This window comes from Pimephales promelas, chromosome 11 (assembly GCF_988280905.1).
Source record: "Pimephales promelas chromosome 11, fPimPro1.hap1.1, whole genome shotgun sequence".
In the NCBI taxonomy this organism is placed as follows: domain Eukaryota; kingdom Metazoa; phylum Chordata; class Actinopteri; order Cypriniformes; family Leuciscidae; genus Pimephales; species Pimephales promelas.
In genome coordinates, this window is record NC_142779.1 from 7,414,637 (window position 1) to 7,438,281 (window position 23,645).

Sequence of the window (23,645 nt, forward strand, 5' to 3'; positions counted from 1 at the left end):
CGGTAATGTCTCTTGGAAACGTAAATTTATGTTCTGTCGTGGACTCGTGGGTTAATCCTGTTGTTGTGGCTTAAAAGTTAATCCTCAAGTGTGGATTGTCGTCTACTGTTTGCGATCCACCGTCACCTCCAGTAACAGTACGTGTATTTTATGATTTTTGAGCAAATAGTCTTTTCAGTCAATGTCAGCCAATTCAATAACAAATGCGTCTAAAGTTATTGCCGTCATAGGATGTCTGTGTATATAATTTAAAACCTTGTTTGTATAGTGTGTAACCACACGTTTATAAATATATATATTTTTAAAGATATTGTATTAAAAACTGCATATATGTTGGTGTTCTGTAAGTTAGCCATCTTCTCACATTTGCCACAGAAGCACCTATGACAAGTAGCTAAACATGACGCCACAGGTCCCTCGCATAAATGTAATTTCGCTCGTACGTTGCAAACTTTATCACAGAATGTATATGTAGTTTCAAAAAATTGCGCTAGTGTCTGTGTGTGTGTGTGTGTTGGACATCCATCATTTCAAATGGGACGCGATTACAACTCTAAAGTACATAAAAGTATCAAATAACCATACCGAGACGTACTGGTCCATTCTCATTTGTTTATTCTGCCGGAGTCTCTTCATACTATTTAAATATTCCGATTCAAACGTACTCTGAATGACATTCAATACGGCGCGTCTCTTCACTCTCTCAGTACCGACTGCCTGCCATAGGTATCAAGTTACGCCCTCATCCAATGGCAGGGCGGGGATATGCAGCTCATTTGCATTTAAGGTGGAATACCCCCTGAAACCGCTCATTTTTAAGCAGGCCCCAAAATGACATTTTCAAATGGTTATAATAAATTAACTGTGGGGTATTTTGAGCTGAAACTTCACAAATACATTCTGGGGACACCAGAGACCAATATTACATCTTGTAAAAAGGGGCATAATAGGTGCCCTTTAAAAAAAAGAGCCAGTGACAGAGTAGTGAGCTATTTTTAATACAATGGATATATATATAGTATATATATATATCATTATATATTACACACACATGCACGTGTTTATAAGTTGAAAGTAGACAGATTTTTTTAATAAAAATTTTACATTGTAAAAGTTAAATTGTAATATTTTACAATATAACTGATTTTTAATCAACACTAATTTTATAATATAAATAATAATATTTTTGTATAAATAAATACTGCCTTTTTTATAAACTACTACTGACCCTAAACTTTTAAAATGTAGTGTATATATATATATCTACAAAAATTACATAAATAAAAGTAGTTTTTACATTATATTCAACTTGATAATATCTTGATATTATCTATAGATTAAAATGCAACAAACATTTAACTTAACTTTTTGTTAAAAATGCTAAAAATCTAAATTAAGTTCTGTTTAGTTCAATTATATCCTGACTAACATTTGTTTGCTATTAAATAGTTTAGTATTTTATATTAAATAGAGTTTTTGGATACCAGTAGTCCATTATTATTATCCAATTTCAAGATGTAACACTTTGATTAAATTCAAAATAATTTAAATGTTTTGACAGTACTTAAAAAAAAAAATTGTTGTCATATAAACCTGGCATTGTCTATTGCAAATATTGTTGACAAATAGCATTTTTGTAAGTTGCTTTGGATAAAAACGTCTGCTAAATGCATATGGTAAAATGTAAATGCAAATTATCGTTGGTTTGTCAAAACACAGCTTAAAACATGTTATTTCAGTAAACTAATGATGAAATAAGTGTGTAATATGTTTCCTGTTTGTGCGTGGCCACTGGCCACCACATGATCCAGTCAGGGTTTAGCCAAGAAAACATGATATCTGATCAAATGTACAAATCACACATTTTTGAGAAGCTAAAAGTAGGCTATGCTACTTTATGACGTCTGGCTTTCTAAAATTGTCATTTGAGTCAGATGCCCGTGTCCTCGTCAAACTTTAAAATGTAGGATTCACCATTGAGTTGGGAAAATGACAGCAAAGCGCTCATGAATGACTTTGCCATGGAGGGAGTTTGTGCTGTAATTCATCTTAAAATGGATTGCTCTGTCACCTCCACTAACACTTACTGAGAGCACCCATCAATACTTTTTGTCAAAAGCTGCACACTAGGTAAGACGCACCATCAATCACTATTTACATAAAACGCAAAAAAGGCACTCCGTAGGCAAGGCTGCTAGAGGTTGATTTTACCTGGAAACCTTTTCTAGGACATGGGTCAGCATTTGCTGACAGACAGCAAATAGAGAAATGTTGTCAACTATGTCAGTCATTGGCAAGAATCTGTTTATTCAAAATGAAACTATACTGTCAGTTTGCTTTCTATGTTGTGCCAAGAGCTTTTCATCACTGCTTTTCAAGCAGACTAAAAGAAAACAGCACAAACTATATTTATTCACCTAATATTTATGGTGACATGTCACACTGTTTAAAGCAGAACTGAAAAACTGAACCGGGCTTGAATGAAAAGATGAAAATGACACATTAACAAATGTCAAAAATGTATACCAATCGTGATTAGTTCACTCAGAAAGACTTCAAGAGTATCTGTGCAGTTTCAACACAAGCTCTCGAGAGAATCCGACAAGGCTCAGTGTTAAAGATAGCCGCAGACGTAGGATGAAAGATGGCTCCCCAAGTCCTCTCAGCCAGGACCTGCCTCACAATGTTTGGACAAGTGCAGAAAGTTGGGAGAAATAAATATTTCAGCTCTCTGCAGGCTCTCGAACCCATTCACATTTGTCTGTAAATAAGCCTTATTTGATACGAAACACACGCTGGCTGTAACTGGTGGTGATGTTTGTCACGCCGAATGTGCACTTTAACACCATGTATGACTGATGAGTGATTTACCGTGCTTGTATAACGTCCAACCCTCCCACACTGATCTCATGACATCACACAGAGCCGTGACATAGAGCCGCGCTCGGGTACGCGGCCAACCGCCGCTTCTCAATGCTTCACTGTAAACAGTTTGGACAAATATTGAGAGCGTTCATTAATTTATAATGATGTCTGTGTAGATTTTGGACCCGAGCCTCCACTTATTTGATACGGTGACACGCAAAGCTTTCCATTAGATTTGAGTCTATCAGCGGCAGTGCAAAGAAAACATTCGCCAAGTCAAAGTGACGCTGTTCGTTCCAAGCCGAAGGACACAGTTGGAAACGCCACTACAAATGCTCCATATTAGAAACGCACAAGCTCACGAAAGAAAACACATCTTCATATTCATACACAAACACATAAGCACACACACATATACATACACAACTCCCAGCCTGTTTTTTCGCACACACACACACCAAATTCAATTTGGAAACCATCATCTAGCTGCAGAGAGGCGGACAGGAAAGTCATATTGGTGTAATGCTCATATTATCAATCATCTTGACGTTTTATTGGCTTTATCACTGTACATGCCATTAAAATGATGTCTGGCTCAGACTGTCAGGGGCAAACATTAAACAGACCAGGATTAAAATGCACATCTCGAACAAGTCTCCCTCTCCCTCTTAAATGACTTCCCAGTCAACAGCACAAGCCGCTTTAGCCTTTGAGAAATGCACCAGGTGTTATAAGTCAACACTTTCAGTGACAGGCCGATAGCGTCAGATTTACAGGGATGCAAAATCTCTTCTGGATTCATCTACTGCAGCATTTAAAAAAATGACAGCGAGTAAGGCGCAGAGTTATGAACTACTGGATCTCCTTTAACGTGCTCTCCTCATCAAAAGTCAATAGCCAAGTCTTCAGGCACCGGACTGATATGCTAATAATGGTGCTCATAAGAAAACATTAATATTACCACTTGCGCCATTAAAAGTCATTTTGGTGGTTTGCTGAACTGTGAGCAAAGTAAATACCCGTAATTCAATGGATCTTGACAGTTAAAAGCTTGTAAATGGATGTATAAATGCTACGGCTGTAGCCAATCTGGCAAATATAAATATACTGAACGATTCTTCTTTACAGCATTTAATCAGTAATGGTGTTCCAAATACAGAGATCCAAAGCAAAGGACAAATGCACTAACACAGATATTAAAACTTATTTTATAGTAATACAAAACTATATTGATGATTTATGTTTTTTCTTTCTATTAAGGTTTTTTTTTTTACTTAAACATTTACTTTTAAAGGGGTCATGAACTGGCTTTTTAAATTTTATTATATTGTTGTCTGAGGTCAACTTATGACGTTCGCTTGGTTTTTGCATTCAAAAACATCAAAATGAATAAATAATAGGCTATTTTATACCCTAGTTTTGAGCCTAGCTGAAAAACGCTCGGTTTTTATGGGTGTCTCGCATCGAAGACTTGGAAGTAAATGCCCAATGCTGTGAGTGGAGAACAGTTTTGCATATTATAATGAGTTTCAACTCACTCATCGGTGCATGTGGGGGAAATTGTTTTGAAAACGTCCAATGTTGTAAAATGGCAACCGGAATGATTCGCCCATACATGTTCGACCCAAAGTCCGTGTGTTAGATCCAATATAGATGGCACAGCACCGTTCTTTAATCTTAATCGGTCTGCAAATCCAGTCTTGTTTACAATACAATCCACGGTGAAATGAAGCGAACGGATGGACAATGTTTTACCTCATCAGCTGGAATGTCATTAAAAATAAAGTTTATCCATGCAGTCCTATTGGAATTCAGAGGAAGCTTATGCAGCGACTGTCTTCTTCCACAACCAGGCACTGCACAATATTTTGTATTGCTCGGTAGCTCAATCCGGTTCGTCATCACGAGGTAGGGCGTCTATGTTATTTAGCTATGCGTGTAATGCGCAAATCGATGGGCGGGGCTAAACCGGCCGTGTTAAAGTAGGCGTTGATCATCTTCTGGGGAGGTGGTGTTTTATCCTCTTTGACGTCATAGTTCCCCACTTGGAAAAACGAGTCGTTTGCTGAGCCTGGTGTCAATAAAAGCTTTTATTGGACTAACAAGGATGTTTTCAGTTCTGAAACTTAGGATATTCTCAAAATATGATGACCTCTTAGATGTCAAAAGCTCAAGGAAAATGTGATTTCTCAGTTCATCACCCCTTTAATTGTCACATCTGTTTATTTCAGCGACCTGATTGGGCCAGAATCATCTCAACCAATGTCATGAGTTAAGGGGCGGGATTACTTGTTTTTCTGAACAATGGCAACTTGGTGAGAGTTTGAAACTTCAACTGGCATCATTCATGCAATTTTGTTTGGTGCCTATAGCAGGGCATAAGTTGTCTACTTCAACATTAAAATGAAGAGCAGATGAAGCACAGCCATTAAAATAATCTGATTACACATCTAAATCTCACACATCTTCTTTGGAAAACAAGATATTAATCCAAAAGCCAATGAGCTACGCCTCTTCCAAAAGCATTCTATTAATAGTGAGGCCCATTCCGTCTCTTCGCTCTCTATCCCAGTGCAAAGCAGTCGCTCCAGGCAACTCATCAATACTGCACTGCTGCACAAAAGATGCCCAGTTCATCTTACTTGTAATCTGGTGAAAATCTCCTTTTGTGAGGGAGCACTTCACATGCAGTCATGAAATATGTTATTGTGTCTATCCTCGTCCCTGGCGAACAATGTTGTCCTTTCTGTTACTGAGTGAGGCCTGGAGACACCCTTCACACTCACTCAATGGACTCCAGTCACTAAACATTAAGCATCACATCTTTGGACCATATTAAAATAATTATGACATCACTCTTCTGGCATATTTCCGCACAAAGGGGACAAGCGCATATTTTTGCCCACAGCTGAATGTGGAGGAATAGGCCCAGCTGAACAAACTCAAAGTCCTGTTTAATATCCAAAGCTCTTCTATTTTCAGTTAAATATAAAATGATCTATGGGCCGCAGTGCTCTTGATGGAGAGCCTTGTTGCATCATTCCCCTTAATTCCATTCATGAGCCTTTCCCCATCGCTTTTTTGGCCGTTTGTCACATTTCTCCATTATTCATTGTGTTGGGTGAAAGATGGATTCACTAGGATAATGCATCAGTTTCAGCTTTCCACTCTAAAGGGACTAGCACATAATAATGTGTATGAACAAGGGCAGGCGATGATATTCGTCTTCATGTTGAAACAAAGGAACATTATTTAGATCTGCTTAATGTGAATACATAGAATAACCTATATTGATCCAAGACAATCAATGTGGGCAAATGGCTCAAGACAGCCAAGGATAAAAAAATTGCATTGTTTCAGATTTTTCTTTGCTTATACTTGTCGTTGTCACGATTCCAAAATTGTATTAGTTGATATACTGTATAAACTGTACCTGATAATATAAATGAAATTTCCAATTCTGATACTACATCAAAATATGCAATGATATTCAACACATTCCTTTGTTTAAAAAAGTATTTACATTTAATATTTATGAGATACGACCCCAATTCCAGGAAAAGTTGGGAAAATTTGTAAAAATATAATAAAATCAAGAATTTGTCATTTGTTAATTATCTTTAACCTTTATTCATCTGACAAAAGTTTTTCCAAATTAATTGTATTTTGTAAATATAAAAATGTTGGTTTTGATGGCTGCAACACAATCCAAAAACATTATATATTAAAAAGATATAAAAAGATGATAGAATATGCAAGTTAAACTGTTTTGAAACAGTCTGTGAATTGGTAATAGGTGAGGTGATCACGTTTGTGTATAAAAGGAGCATCCACCGAAGACTTTGCCAACACAAATGAGTCATGGCTCACCACTTTTTGAATTGATCTTTCACCATTTACCACACATAATATCGTGAAAAGATTCGGCAAATCCAGAGAAATCTCAGTCAGGAGGCCTCCGTTGAATGTGCATGACCTTCGAGCCATCAGATCGCATCCCACTACATGAGAAACTATGCTACTGTGTTTAACATAGCCACATGGGTTCGGAAGTACCTTGCAAAACTGTTGTCACTTAACACAGTCTGCTGCCGCATCAAGAAATTCAACTTGAATCTCTATTACGCAAGGAGAAAACTATACTTTTCAATGCAGAGATGTGGTTAAGTTTTCGGGGCCTGAGCTCATCTAAGATGGAGTAAAAGACAGTGGAAATGAGTGCTGTGGACAGATGAATCCATGTTTCAGCTTGTTTTGTCATGGTATGGGTGTGCATCAGTGCCAATGTCATAGCTGACTTGCAAATGTGTGAAGGTTAGGGTTGTCAAAAAGTACCGACTGGAAATGTCTGTGATTGATATATTTACATGTTTTTGAAGCACTGATCATTGTAGTCAATGACGCTCTTTAAGGAGATACAGACGGGAGCGTTTGAAAGCAGGCGTCTATCAGCAGAGCGGTCCACTAAAAGATGATTTTTTTTAAAAACACTTCCAAACACTTCAGTATGCTCTCAAACACTCCCATGCATTGATCATTGTAGCCAATCAAAAGAAATCTGATGAGCGCGTGAGTACAATAGACAATCAGAGGCGTTTACGATTCCGCTCAACACGTCACATTTTTTCAATTTCAGTACCAACTGGTACCGGAGTCGGTCATTTTTGACAACTCTACGGGGAGGAGTATATTGGGATTGTACAGAGACTTACTGTATTCCCATTCAAGATGACATCTTTCCTGGTAAGAAAAACAATGCCAGGCCTCATTCTGCACAGGCTAAAACAAAGTTGTTTCTAGAAAGGTGATGTCACATATAGTTATAAACATGTCTTTGTCGACAATTAAATAAAACGGCGATTCGGAATAGTGCGCAACCTGCCTTGTAACCGCACTTTCAACATGTCACCTTTCACCTCAAGTCAAAGGGAGAAAAAATGAATACAAATTTCCCTCTGTTAATTTTTGCTACTGATGGGCAAAGACACACTGGGGAAAACCAAACAGTGTGTGTAGGGATTAGAGATGCAGGAAGGTGTCCAGGGCAGTGGGGGTAGTGAGTGTGAAGAGAGGTGGGGTGAGGAGGGGATGTAGTGAACCCTCGTTTGGGATTTGAGAGGATGCTCCCCCTCAGATGAGCTGGAGGGCTTCCCCTGAGATAACGATAGGCCTCTTGCTGAGCCGCTGGGAGAAACATCCACCGCATGTGTCCAAAGGATAACAGCACCTCCACAGGAGCTACAGCCAGAAAGCTTTCAGCATGGTGAGAGCAGGGCAGGATGAGAAATAACACCTCTCAATGAACAGTCAGATTTGAGGGTGGGGGCTCAAAGCTTAAAACTCAAATTGAGGGTCTGTTTACCTGAAGTGGACAGTTGGATAAGAGGACTCATGAATAAAGTGATACACATATGAATACAGTTGTAACTGTCTCTTGTTATACTCTGGTCTTTTGAAAGAGTAGGTAGCATCATTTAATCAACCTCACGTCGTTACCCAGACTTTCCTTCTGCTGTGGAAATGTCCATGCTACTCTGTTGGAATCAGTGAAAGTGGATGGGGACGTAGGGAAAAAAAACATAATTAAAACAGTACATACGACTCAACTACTATATTCCAAGTCTTCTAAAGCCATATAATAGGCTCTGATTGAGAAACAGGATGTAAGTCACTAAAAAAAGGAGATCATTTTTCATTGTATGGAAAAGAGCAGCTTTGACATTTGCACTAAATAACTCATTTTGTATTCCACAGAAGAAAGGAAACAAACATGTTTTAGGGGGAGGGGCGAGGAACTCTTAACATATAAGACACTTTCATGGTCTCTTGTTTGACTTTCACATGAATCGCAAATCACTCCCGACTAAATGTTTGATGTAATAGTCTTTCCATGTGCGTTTGATCCAGAGATTAAGCCAGTTGAAGTTTAGTCTGATGAAACAGTGAAAGCACTCTCTTCCACAGAGAAAGTGGTAAATGCAATGCAGCACATTATGAAATGCATTATCATTTCAGACAGTTACTTTAGCAACTGTAAAATACCAATAACAAGTCATCCAACAGTAACCTCCAAGTGAGGAGAAAGATCCTCTCCTTCAAATGATTTAGCAACAGAAGTACAAAGATTCTAAACATAAAATAAGAATTTATGAGCAAAGTGAAGTGGAATATAAAAAAAAAAACTCAATATACCGTCATCCGATACCGTGCCAATTCGAATCACCCGTAGTTCAAGCTAAATTCTGTTTTTATTTGATTAATTTTGCATGTTTCATTAATACTTGTTACGCCGTCATAAGAAATCTGGCCGCCGCTTCGTAGCTTCCGGATATTCTTTTCATTTTCAGCACCTCCAGCTACCTCCCATTGGTTTTACAACTTCAAAACACACCTCATGAAAAAATCAGGAGTTATCTGACATGTGTCCCCCTACCCGGATGGCATGCCAACACCAAAGGCCAGCATTGATTTTCTGTAAAGCAGGGCCGGATTAGCCCCCTTTAGGGCTCAGCTGCCACAGCACGGCCTGAGGGGCTGCTATAAAGCTAATAATTAATTTAAACTGCCTGCCTGGCCTGTCGAAAGATCCACATTTGCAATACACCACCAACCGGTTGTGACTTCAATTCTATAGAGGGAACATGGCATTTATTTGTCAAAAGGCATCACAGTATTTGTGCACATAGAAATTTAAATGTATTTGTAGCTAATCGTATGTTGTAATGGTTATTTAATTTTCTTATTACGTTTGGGCATTTCAGATAAGGTGGAGTTAATCATAACTTTTATCTTTAAATCATTATCAACATTTCCATCAGCCAAAATTCTTTACAAAACTCTCTACGGCCCCTCCAGGCACATCTCAAACCGTTGGTCTTGATTTGAAGGGAACATCTTTATGTTGTCTTTTTGTTCAAATTAAATATATATTGGGCCAAATATCTAAATAGCAGTCGGTGATTTCTAAGAACATCGTTTTCATTTAATTTCACACTTTTGTCTTTAGAACACATCTAGTCTCAGATCACATTTGGGTTATGTTTTTGGCACCGTGTTGGTTCCTAAGCAATACCAGAGAGTGTAATACTGTTTTGATTTGTTTGTTTTTTGATGATTAGGATGCTGCCTTAGAAGACAGATGACCATGTAGGGTAGTAGGCAGCTCACTATGTTGTGAAACTATGAATATGCAATTCTTTCTAAACCAAGAGCTGACAGGAACATATGGTCCATGTCACAGGTCTATGAAAACCCTTCCTTCCCTTCAGTGCCAGCATGGGCTCTTGCAGCAAGGTCCGGTAAAGGGATTTCACCTGAACCCCTTTATCTTATTGACACACAAACTCTCCTCAGATCAGACGCATACTGCCGGTGTAGGGGCAGTCTAGGCTGTCTGTCTGAGAAAGTAGGCTCATGAGGATATCCCGCCTCCTCCTACGTTAGGCATTTTGAAGCCTCACGCTTTCTCAGTTCTGAAACAGACTCTGAAGACCAACAGAACCAGACACAAAAAGACAACTCTTTACTCAAGACCAAAGCAGTCTCAAAGCCGAGGGGGAAAATGCCTTAAACATCACCAAATATCCAGATAATAGCAGACTCCTGCCTGCATGTAAACAATGTCTGTTTGCCCCATAGGTGATTGATGTAACTTTTTTTTTTACATGACTAGGATGTGGTATAAAGCTAGCATACTATCCAACAATGTATATTTGTATTGTTAATCCAGTAAAGTTTATTAAAGTTCCGTCATTCTAAATTCATGTTCAAGATTAATACAATTTAGTGCATACGTTTTGTATTTATTGGCCAAATATTTGCCGTCTCAGATGCTGGCTGATTTCAATTATGCCATAGAAGTGCCACAGGCATCATTTATTGACATTAAATCTTATGATGAGACTGCATTTTGCATGTCATAATGTATGATAACTTAATCACATCATAGTTTGTTGACTGGATCTTAGATTTATAACCACAAAACAACACTTATGTGTCAGTACACACAATTAATTAACAGTATAAAAATTAAATTCATACTAAGATAAGTTGGAAATATCATCAGTCAAAAGAATCCTTTAACTTATAAATAATTTGTCAATTTAAGAGCACTAGTGTTAATTTGTTCAGTACTGTTATAATAAATAAATAAATACCAAGCTTTCAGTGTTGTCAAGAAAAAAATTTAAAATAAGGAAAAAAAATGTGCAAAACATATATTGTTAACATCATCCATGTCAAATTCATTCAGCATTCCGATCTGATTAATTGCTGAGATTGTAATATAATTAACAAAAATACTCCAGCAGAGGTTAAAAATGTGAATTTGTAATCTGTAAAATAAAAAAAGACCCAAATGATACACCAATTATTAAAAATGCATATTATTTTCCATACATTCTTCTGTGCAGCACAAAGCTGCCTTTTTTAAAGGACAGGCATAGTTGTTACGTGCTTTAGCTGTAAGTGACTCTGAAATGTGTGGGGGAAATGTGTTGCAGCTGTGTTCAAAATCTGCAGCAGCTGTTTAAACCCCTGTATGGTTTTGGTATGCTGGCCAAGAGAAAAAAAATAAAATAACCTGGTACAGTACAAGTTTGCAAAGCAAGCGATTTGGATAGTACCCTCTAGTTCATCACTCTCCAGGTGGCACACCACTGTTTAACAGAAATCATAACACTGAGGCTGACTTATTATTCTGGGCAGCATCTATCCGCAAACTGTTATGGCAAATGTTTTCTAATAACGATGAGCACTTGGAAGGGTAAATTCCTAATGACAGGGTTCATAGTGTGTTTTATGGTGGCTGGACAAATTCACACAGTGTTAACATTTATCACAGCGCCTGGTTGAGGAACTGCCCCTAAACTTCAAAACAGAAGAAGGCGCTACAATCTTCTTTTCAAATCTTGGCAAGATAAAGCCAGCGTATCTGTCTTCGCTTTTCAGAACAGGCTTGCTAGGAGACACTGTGGGAGACAAAGTGTCATGGAGCAAGCACATTGAGAGGATAGTACCGAGAGGGAATCCTTTGTTCCATTTCCAAACTGCTAACCTTCTTCCCCCCCTCCCTCTCTCCCTTTGGGAAACGTCCAGGGGGAAGTTAAAGTATGGCAGGCTCTTTTTTGCTTCAAAGCACTAATAAGTTCCATGCCTCTGAGTTGCTTACATCATTAATCAGGGAGATGGCTTTGCGTGATAAAGGACATAAACTGGCAGCGAACCACGGACTAACAAAGATTTAGCGTCAGACCTGTAGCTAGGTTAGCCCGCATCGTACCAGCAGCCCAGATGCCAGCCGTTGCTCATACTCCAAAGCTCCCGTCACAGGTCGGCCATGCATCAGCACAACGAAAATACCGTTTCACTAAACATGTCAGCGATGAATTAAACATCCTTCTTCATTAGCATGATGTTAAAGCCATTTCTGGATTAAGTTTTACGATAATCAATCAACATGAATGAGAGGCTAAACGTGCAGCGATATTGACGGAGCGCTTTCGAAAGCGAAGAGAGAATGATGTCTAACTCGTTTGTTTCTAAACTTGTCAAAACAGAGGAAGGGAGTCAGGCATGTCTGCCATGCAGGGCCCCATCAGGTCAGGCTATAAAAATCCATCACCGGGTTTGTGCTCTGCTAAAGCGCTAAGGAAACATATTGTAGATTTTAAGGGCCTTTTTATTCAGCCAGACTGTGTACTAAAACTAATTGGATTTCTGTCAATGGAAAAATATATCCCTGGGAAGACTTTGAACTACATAACGCTGACAGTACAACAGCCCATGAGGGACCGACCCTTCCTGGATGCCAAACGCGAGGGAGGAAAATTAAACCAACGGTCAACATAAAATATTAAAATAGCACAGTATCGAGTTTTTGAAAAATGATGTCAGCCTCACTCATTAAGTTCCAACAACACAGTGAATTAAGCTACATTTAGTGGGTGATAATTGAAATCATAGCTGTAGTCATTACCACTGACATGTCTCTAAATAATACCCAATAAATTTCCCCTCCGTTTTTTGGGGGGCTCTGTGACAGCTGGCAGGGCCTGAGAAAAAGAAAGTACAGAAACTATTATTCTCCCCTGTGTGACCGGCCTTCCTATTCTCTCTTCCTTAAAGCCAATAAAACGTCAGCTTTTATTCTACCCCTCCAAAGTGCTGGCTGGATGTCAGCTATCCTCTCTAAAGCCCTGCCACAGAAAACTGAGGGCCTGTAAATCACTATGTCACAGGCACACCATCCGTCTTCGGGTATACAATAAAACAGGGATGCAGTTATAGAGAGAATGACGCCCGTGCCCAATATATATTTAATTTGAACAAAAAGAGAACATAAAGATGTTCCCTTCAATTCGAGACCAACGGTTCGAGATGCGCCTGGAGGGGCCGTGCAGCAGCGTGTTTGAAAAGATATTTGGCTGATGGAAATGCTGATAATGATTTAAAGATAATTCTTTTGCCATCAGGTCTCTTTTGTTGCTCCGGAACTGTGATATACGCTAAGGTTGAGACTGGACTCGTGGAATAGAACGATTTTTTTGGCATCGGGCCGCAGGATATTTATTGCCATCACCAATAGGTAAAGACGAAATTGGAAAGTCACGTAAAATCCTTTCGTACTTAACTGGATTTATTTTTGGAATAAACATCCACAACAATGAAGCCATTCATTTATTTAAGATGTCAGAGAAGCAGTCTTGAAAGCATTATTTCAAAACCAAAGTACACAAGTCAGCAGTCAGAAATGACATTTACAATCTAGGTGGTTTGTGAGATAAACACAGGGTGATTAGTGATCGTTTGACAAAGCGGAGACCTTTCCACCACTCAAACGCAGAATGTTCCTGGAAAGTTGAATTAGAACTGAGATTTAGAGACATCTTATTATAACAACATGTACCAGAAAGCATCTTGAAAGCTTTTTTATTTAGTGGGTTCATAAGCCTGTGGTTCAAGTCCAAACACTAGCGTCAGTCTGTGCGTTCATACCTGTGCTTCAACTTCTGCCAGCCAGACGAGACAGAAGGACAGACCTCTAAATGAACACCATATTGCTGCGGTTTGGCCGTAACGTGTGGAAGAAAAATGTTTTTTATCAGATACAAGATTGTCATCTTAGCAAAATACAGAAAGCATGATTTGCCCGCAAGAACTTTTCAAAACTAATTTGGTACGACTTGATGATGTTCTCCTTTCGTTGGCCGGCCGGTCAGATGACGGTGCCTGTTGTGACGGTGCATGGATATTGCACATCAACTGGATTTTATTCTTCCCGGGGCAATCAAGTACAGATCTGTTTATACATAGAGCAGGAAAAACTGCCACGCAAAAAAAAAGGCAAGGATGTGTCACTGCATGAAAAGTGGGATTTTCGTCAGTAAGCGGCACTGTAGATTGTCGTGGAAGTTCAGGTTTACGACTGCACACGGCAATTTACAGGTAACACTCAAAACTGCTTTGAATTGCCGGAAATTGACGTGGGCCTTGCTTGGCAGTTGTCCCCCCATTGTCCCCCCTTCTCCTAAATCTAGAGGAGGCTTTGACATGTAAATGAAAATGCTGTGAGCTATACACATGCAAATAAGGGTAGGGGAGTTTCACCCCAGGTAACATTTTTCTGAAAGGTATAACTTCATTCTAAGACAAGATCAGGCTCAGTATAACCTAATTGCTGTGTTTTTTTGTTTTTTGTTTTTTTAACATTGCACATAATGCACAACAATTACAACAATAACATGACATCCAAAAAGATAACAATCAACAAATAATAATTTCACAATAAATAAGAAACAAATAAAAATAGGACAGAATTGAACAAACGAAATAAAAACAGGAAAGGGACTATCTCTATTGTGTATAATATTGTGATTTAAGAGAAAGTTAGAAACCAGTAATTTGTACTATTTAAAGAAAGAAAATTAGCTTCAATTAGCTTCAATATTCTTTAGCAAATACAATTGTATCACTACATTTTTATCGATACATTTGAGAGACAGAATATACTGAAAACTAAAAATTAGACCAAAAAAAAAAAAAAACTTCAAACAAGGTTTAGAATTATTCATTTTACTCTTATAAATATGAAATTTTCCTAATAAAATTATAAGATTCATCATAACATTTACGGAAGCAGTTTTCAAAATATATGATAACATCTTTGATGTTAATTCACAGTTATAAACAGATGTTTTTTGTTTTTGTTTTTTACAATTTTTTTGACTGGTTTATTTAATTTAAGTAACCTAATAAAGTTATTTATTTATGCATATATGTATTTTTACATTTCATGGTAGCCTATTTAGGTATATCCACCTTATTCCTAATTTAAAATGAACTAACAGCAGCAGAAAAGTCAAAGGACAGCCGACGACAGCCTTTCAACCTGAGTCAAAAACCAGTGAACGTAACTCTGATTGGCTGAGGCAGCATATCGTCATAATCCAACCTGTAACGTCAGCCACTCTGATTGGCTGAGGCAACGTCCCAGGCATGTGGCGTGTTTTTTTAAGCAGAAAGTAACTACACAGATATTCAGCCTGCTTCGCCGTCATGATCGCTGGGGAACCCATCTTTTCCTCTAAATTGAAGGTAAGTTCGTCCAGCTTAGTGAATTCTATGTCCATGTCTACTTATAGTTTTTGGTAGTTTAGCGTTTTTGTCTTAAACTTCACAAATCGGCTGTGATTACTGCCGCGAATGTCCAAGGGTGTTAACCTAACGGAACAGTTTTTTGTTTTGCGTTAGCTTGCTGCTCTTAATTCTTTTTTTGTTTCATTTCAATTTGAACAAATTTGGGACACTAAACTGTACGTTGGGTTGCACGTTGTTATCTGGCTGCAAGTTAGCTACCATTCTTTGATAGTAATCAAACTAACTCATTTACTCTGAATATCGTCAGAAATTATGAAAAAATAATAAGTGCCAGGGTCCTAAAACAAAGCGCGTAATGTGCTTGTATGCTCTAGTGTAGGCTATCCTTGTTTGTAAAATTGCATCACTTTGTGTGATGAGTGAAATCTTCAGATGTTTGTGATTTGTTTTGTCTCTCAGGGGCTGTTAGGAGTGAGGTGTCCTTCGCTGATGGGAGAAAAAACACCTAAATAAGGTAACGTTACGTGTTGTGATCTCATCCTCTTTTCTTTTGAACAGACCCCAGTCAAATAAAAAGTAAAACTAAACTAATTTGGATTAACGTCTGTGTTTATAGATGACTTTGAGCGTGAGACAGTGGTGAAAACGCCAAAGAGAACTGGAACATGGCATGTTATATTCAGTTATAAATGTTTGACCAAGTTTTTAAATATCTTATAAATCTGTTCAGTTTCATCATTTGATAATAACTTTTTAAAACACATTTTTTTGTGGTATAGATGCAGTGACTGAGACTGGGAGATGCAGTGACTGAAACCTGGTGGTAAGTGTTGATCTATTGGCAGTGGAGAAGACACTTTTAATAGACACCTTCTCTCTTGTGAGCTAGCAAACTTTGTTATTCTAATTAGAGCATTGTAAACATCACCAAATGTGTTCGTTTATTTCAGTGTTCCAGAAAAAGGTCCTGAAACTACTGGTCGACATCCGCCATCGCCTGAAGGAAACCAGGTAGTGGATGCAGAAGAAACATATTTTTGCTTACAAATGTGGGGACTTGGGGCAGATTGCCTTTGCATACATCTAAATCATTTGTCTTTTTCAACTTTGCAGAAGGGGTCATGAAATTCGGTTCCACAGCCACTGAGGTGTATGTACATCAAGGTGAACCTCAAGCACGCGTCGCAAAGACTTAAATTCACTTCGCCCTGATGAGCCAAGCCTACAGGACTTGAATTAAGAGTTTTAAAGGGATAGTTCACTTTGAAATTATTTTTTGAAATGTTTTGGCTTACGTCAAGGGCATCAGTCAGTCATATAATGGAAGTCTATGGGAATCTCTTAAAAGAGCATGCACAGAGAAGTACAAATTAAACATGATTTAATGAATCATAACTGTAAGTACACCTTGATGGCTTAAGATACGAGACGAGCGGTTTGTGTGAGAAAATGAACAGTGTGTGTGTGTGTATATATATATATATGATCTGCGCATGCGGTGGAAACCGCCAGAAGCGATCTTGCACTGGTACGTCACTCATTGTTTACACAGATTTCGGAAGTTTTACTGTGAAGATCTAAACATATTAAGATGTATTGCATTTTGTGTATATCTATATATATATATATACACACACACACATTTATACAATATAAATACTGTTTGTTTTCTTTCCCAAAACGCTCATTTCGTGTCTTAGTCAATCATTGTGTACTTAATTTATGAGTCATTAAATCATGTTTAATTTGGTCTTCTTTGTGCATGCTCTTTGAGGTGGTGACCATAGACCTGCATTATATGACTGACAGACAACAACAGTTTGACCTAAAAATATCAAAATTGAAAATACTGTGGAAACAAAACCACCTGCATCTTGGATGCCCTTGAGATAAGATAAAACATATCAAAAATTTGTTTCAAAGTGAACCATACCTTTAAATTACATCCTTATTATTCGTTCATAATTCTGGCTCCACTGTACATTGTGTTTGATATATCTGGTGCCCAATTCTGATGCCATTCAGGGCAATTTATTTTTGAATAGAGATGCAATATATTATTGATTTATTTGTATAACTGTAGTGCTGTATGTATGTATGTTGTCCCATGTTTCCAGAGGGTGGAGGACATGTTTTCTGTGCTTTGAAATATGTTCTCCTATGCTGTGTACATAGTTTTGTGTTTGTTCTAATAAAGCTATTTCTTTGAATAAACAGTATGTGGCAAATGTTCCTTTCCTCAATAAATTCATGTCCTTGATGGTAATAATAATTTAGTCCATAGGATAACAATGACATGAATAAACAACATAATAGCATATCATATGAATATGAATATATATATATATATGATTATTATTATTATAATTTTATGTCGGCTGACCAATAGTAACAGATCTGCCAACCAATCACGAGTGATTTTCTTGTTTAAATGTAGTGAATTTCAACCAATACTGAGTGAGGAAATTCAAGCCATTCTCTGGCAAGGCGCGCGCAGTGCTGCTATTCATATGCTAATTAGGGCCATTCGCACCTCCGCGAGCGCTGCATGCATACGTCATGGTTCGTTTCCGTCAATATGTGGCACAGTGGAACGCGACGTTCACAGTCTGTAAATTGTCGTTAACTGCCGAAAATTAGGGAGATTTCCGGCAGTTTACGGGGACGAAAATCCCACTTTTCATGCAGTGTGTGGATCTTCAAGTGAAGGCCACCAACATTAGAAACGGCTGGAAATACCAGCCTGTAACGGCTGGAATTAAACAACACTATGAAAATAGAGGTATGCCAGTGAGTTAATAATAATTGAGCTACAGTGGGTTTTGCGTAGTTAAGCTAGCGTTTGGTCTGGACCAAAAAAAAAATATATATATATATATATATATATTTAGCACGCGTCCGCTTAGCATTCATGTTGGCATTTTAACACCAAATGAACCAAACATGCCAATTGTGAACACACCCTAAATGCCATGTTTGCTTTGACCTCAAAATAACTTGCTTTAACATAACTGGGCCATATCTTCACAGTGGAACAAAGACGCACAACAAGCGCAGACTAAACTTATTTAAATTCTCCATTAGAAAAGCAGCGAGTAAAAAACATGTCAACTATAATGCATCCAAAATGGTTTCTCTGTATTCACACAATTTTGCCTGTCAGCTCATCCCCTCTTGAAGCAATCACAGAGGAACAAATTTGCTCAGAGAAATTAAATGAGATTTTATTGCTTCATAGTTGATTTATAAGAGCGACGCCCCGAATGGAAATGCATAAATTCCATTTCTCCCACTTGCGCCCGTCTAACAAACCAGACACGGCTAAAGGAAGGCAACATCCTCTTCTAATGCAAGGCAAACAGTCCGGGCTGTTCCCAAATATTAGTGCTAAATAAGCCTGATAGAACAGATATGGAAAATTCTCATTTCTACGAAAGCATCAATTTCCATAGCCTCGGCGGGCTAAGTGATTTGACGACTTCATTTCGACAGTTTCTCCCTCGTACTCTTAACTGACATTTTATCTACATACTGGCACAGCCGCAGATTGAACACACCCGGAAGACAATGACAGGCCCTTCTACCGTTGTCACTTCTCATTTCGGCGGAGAGTGATGCGTTTTACTGGCTTATGCCAATAATAGCCCCATCAAAAAGGAGACTCCACCTTGCTCTGATGTTGAGGGAGCACTTCATGTCGCAGGCTCTCATTTGTCAATTAACAGGAGCCTTCTGGTGTTGGTGCGCGGGGGCTTGAAAGACAAAGTCTCGCCAGTGACGAATGAAGAGAGACAGATGAGTGAAGCATGAGCTGGAGTGTAATACTATAATGTGCTTTAGATATGAATATAAAACGACATCACTGACAGTCCATACAAGGTTATATTTCATTTCTCGGTGTACCCAGCCACCATACTTTGTCTTCTTTGTTCCATTTTCATCAGACTACTTGCATCTCAATGTGACAGGCTGTCTACATTTAAAGTGGCTCCATTATAAAATGCAAGTTAGCATATTTGATTTGCCTTCAAAAGACATGTATACGCAGGTGAGCACTGCTTTCTGTTTAATGTGGAAACTCCTATGCATTGGATGATATCTACAGCAGCTAATCTCTGATTGCACGATAACTTCAGTCCAACTGTGTAGTTATGAGCATCATTTTAAATTCTGTTGGATGTTTGGCTGTTGCATTCAAGCTTTATACAACTTATAACAGTTTCCCTTTGAAATATATTCTCCTTGATTTAGCTGTTGGCTCAAATGTAAGGTGGCGTAATAAACTGAATCTGATGACAGACAGACTGTCGGTCTTCACAGACAGAAAGTGACACCGGAGAGAGGAATTCACGGACGCTTTGTACCTCTGCATGACTGAAGGCCATCATATTTACCCCTCATCCGGACAGGACCAGACAAGACAATAACATTCCCTTTGCTTTCACCATCCACTTCTCACAAAGACATGCATGTCTAGGACACTGGAGGGGACACTTTGACAGCAGTCCCCAACCTGGGATTACTCCTCCCGTCCATGATCTAATACCACTTCCTGGCCAGTCTTGAGAAAGGTATCATTTCACCTTCACACCAACTCAACGTTAAAACTGCACAAAAGGCACCTAGCGAAAAGTCTGATAAACTGAATGTGATTTTACATGCGTGTTTGCAGAGATTCTCTCCGACACCTCTCACATCAGGTAACATAGCCTGTGAGTGCACACAATGGTTTTGCGTAAAGTCACTGTGATGACTTTGTCTGCTTACTGCGAATTCCCAAAATAATGGCTCAAATAAATGTATGGTGACTAATCTTTAGATTGTATCAATTGCTCTTCACAGGTAGAACATAAAATATCATTATGCAATCCTTAATGCACAACAATATATATTATGATACATTTTTACTGAACTTGGCAGTCTGAGAATTGGTAGATTCTCTCAAATGGTATATTTTTGAGTTAACTATCACTTTACAAAAGTGAATAAGGCTTGTTTTGGGAAGGAAACAATATGAAAAATATGGAAGGAACAAGACACGAAGAGGTCTTAAAAAAATCAATGGTTGACAAGCACTAGAATGCAACATTCATGGCAACGCATGTATGGCTGTAGCAGCAGTGCATTAAAACGATGAACTAAATGGATACCACACCCATGAAAAGTCTGTCATTTATTCACCCTCATGTGGTTTTAAAACTGTATGACATTCTTCTATGGAACATAAAAAGATATTTCGAAAAACGCTGGAAACCAACACTGGAGAACATTGATTTTTATTAAATGAAAAATGATACAATTCTCTGTTATTGCCAAAGAAGAACATGTAAATGAATAAATGATGACAGCATTTTCATTTTTCATCCCTCACAGAAGGATTTACCTTGCAGACTGTCACTAAAAAGCAATACGAATCTAAAACAGACGATCATAACCCATCACGAATAAACGCTCATTTCTTGATGACCTAAATTGTCTTGTGGCAGCCCTGAGGACCATGAAAGAACCTTTCCATCACTTTGTCATGTTCACATATTTAAGTCCTCATGCTAGAGGGCAGGATGTCTGTCTATTAACTTCTTACTGTGGGGTCTTTGTGTGAACATGGCAGAAGAGGCAGTGAAATCCTGACTGTAGGCCACATCCTCACTTTATTCTGATCACATGCTTCTTTATAAATTAGATTTCACACTGAATCTAACCCTAACCCCAACAAAGCATATGACCAACACAGCTCCAGTAACAGAATCTTCTGTTCTGCTCAAAGTCTCTGTGAAGTGGTAAAAACAATTATTTCGGAGCCAGCCTTAACATTCTGCATTTGATACGTACGTACAGATGTCAGAGAGGGTGGCTGTCTGCTGACAAGCCTTGTCCCCAAATATCATCTTTATTGGAAGTGTGATTCCGAGTAAACAAGACTGGGGTTAGTCCAAAACATAAGTGGAGAAAAACCTCTCTCTTCGGTGTGTGCGACACTGCATCGCTAATGCAAATCCTGCAGGGTTTTAATGGGAAAACAATGAACCTGGCATTGTTCTAAAAATTCCCATTAACAGACTATCGATGTTCCCAACTATTCTGGTAATTATCTTACACATAAAAAGTTATAAATGATTTGATGATAGCATAATGGTTCAACAAAGGCAATAAACCACAGTGCAAGCTGTGTAGCAATGCTATGTGTATGGTGAAACTATCAGGAAGCATTACAGATGAAACTGATGCAATAAGAAGCATTGCATTAAAGAACAAGGACAGAGTCCATGGATGGAGTAGTTGTGCTGATTCCTTCAGTCAAGATCAGATATCTGTTTGTATAGCATTTTATAGAATTTATGCACATGACGTTCGACCAAATTCAGTACATGATGACAAAAATACACACAATTTTATATCTAAACAATAAACATAGATAATTCTGGGTTCTACAGCGTTCAACCTATGCCTGGTCGCCAGTCACAAACGCTCATTAGGAATATTAATGCGCCGATAAGCGTACATTTATGTGCGACACATTGAAGCAGCGCAGGATTTGGCAATTATTAATGTGACAGACTCCAGTGCAAAGCGAATCAATTAAATGGTAGAATCCACATTTTCAGCACAGATAACTGCCTCAAGACGACAATTTTCACATGACAAAAAGAGGCCCATTCAGAGTCCTTCAAGGCCTGACAGGTCAAGAAAAGAAGTCTGAAACAAAGGCACCTTATAACCATCATCTCCTCTCTTTTAGTTGTCAGATCAGCTTTGCTAGCCCTGCTGGTGAAATGGCATCCCCCTCCCCAGCTGCCACAAGGTGCTTCTTCATGTCCTGTCAAAGGAATCTTTTATTCTATTTGCTCAGCATTAACATGTCACATTTATTGATCAGGCTTTTTATCTGGCCACAGCATGGCACGCCGCTACTGTACCCACCTCTCTCTGATGTCTCGATGACACGGCTGACGGTGTAATGCACATGACGCATGTATTAAATTGCACTTAATGCAAAGGTGTGACTGTCCACGTGACAGGTAGATTGAATCAGAGATGTTGTATGCGGTTGGCAATGTTCTAGAATGTTTCTTAGGATAGAAACATCCTTCACACACAAACTTTCTCAACCAATTCAAGCTTTTTTCTCTAAGCAAAGGGAGTCTATATTACATATTTAATAGCCATCTATGATATGAGTTCCTTGATGTGCACTGCCAGCATCTGTGGTCAAGCAGCATCTTAAAGGGCCTAACAGAGGTGTACTCGAAACAGAAGTACACCAAAATCCAAAACACAACAGATGTGAAAACTACCTATAATGGTTATTTTCCATCTTTACAGAGAGGATAAATTCGACCAGAAGGCATAATCCTATTGCAAAACATGATGTCTCAGTCTCACCCACCTCAGATCCATATGGGAATCCAGTATGTGCATAATAGGTGCCATGCATGTCATTGCTGTCCTCCGTCATCATGGACCTCCTATTATCGTAGCCTGTTAACAGTTTAACTCAAGAGACAAAAGCAGTAACTTACCTCAGTTGGTTGAAGCTGAGGTCTAATCTTCTTGCCAATTCTCCATATTTTGCCCCAAGAAAATCAGGAATGACTTCCCAATCAAGCCCAATGCAGGACACCTGCATCAATGCATCAGAGAGAGGAAGTGTTACATTTTTTTAGGTTACTTAGTTAATTATACATATAAGTACTAAGTAATCTCAATTAACAACATGTAGCCTACTTACTATAATGTTAGGGGTTAGTTGCATGTATTTCAAAAGCATACTTTACTGTTATTCCTATTTTAAGTACATGTAATGTGTAACAAAGACACTGTAAAATCAAGTGTTACCAGGAAGAGATGTCAGTTTTATTAACACAGTTGGTTCTTTGAAGAAAAGAAGAAGTTGGTTCTTTGTTCTTTCAAGAAACAGACCTTCTTAAACATAAAAGCTGGTGGGGTTATTAAATGTCTGTTATTGTGTCTGTAAGGCAAATAATTCATATACAGCTATTGTGTGAATTAAACCACTGTTATTATGTGAATCAACGACTATTTAAGCAGTTAATAATAAATATTTGTCTTAATATTTTTGACTACTGTGTCGCGATACAGAAAATGCATTTTTATTACTATTTTATTAATTTTTTATATAACTTCATGTCACTTCATGACTTACAATAACAAACAAACAAAAA

At 38.3% G+C, this 23,645-nt stretch overlaps 1 protein-coding gene and 1 long non-coding RNA gene across 3 annotated transcripts in view; one reads left to right on the plus strand and one right to left on the minus strand.

Moving 5' to 3' along the window:
• Positions 1-23,645, minus strand: part of lrmda (leucine rich melanocyte differentiation associated) — a 285,513-nt gene that overhangs the window by 261,558 nt on the left and 310 nt on the right. For both annotated transcript variants that reach the window (XM_089116851.1, XM_039672339.2), the window contains exon 2: positions 22,983-23,083. In XM_089116851.1, the coding sequence (XP_088972977.1) occupies positions 22,983-23,083 (101 nt within the window). The remainder of the gene's footprint in view (positions 1-22,982; positions 23,084-23,645) is intronic.
• LOC120468418 (uncharacterized) lies at positions 15,355-17,678 on the plus strand. The gene is made up of 6 exons (XR_016145499.1): positions 15,355-15,459; positions 15,922-15,976; positions 16,079-16,130; positions 16,242-16,285; positions 16,413-16,473; positions 16,576-17,678. It is a non-coding gene; the product is annotated as an uncharacterized LOC120468418 (long non-coding RNA).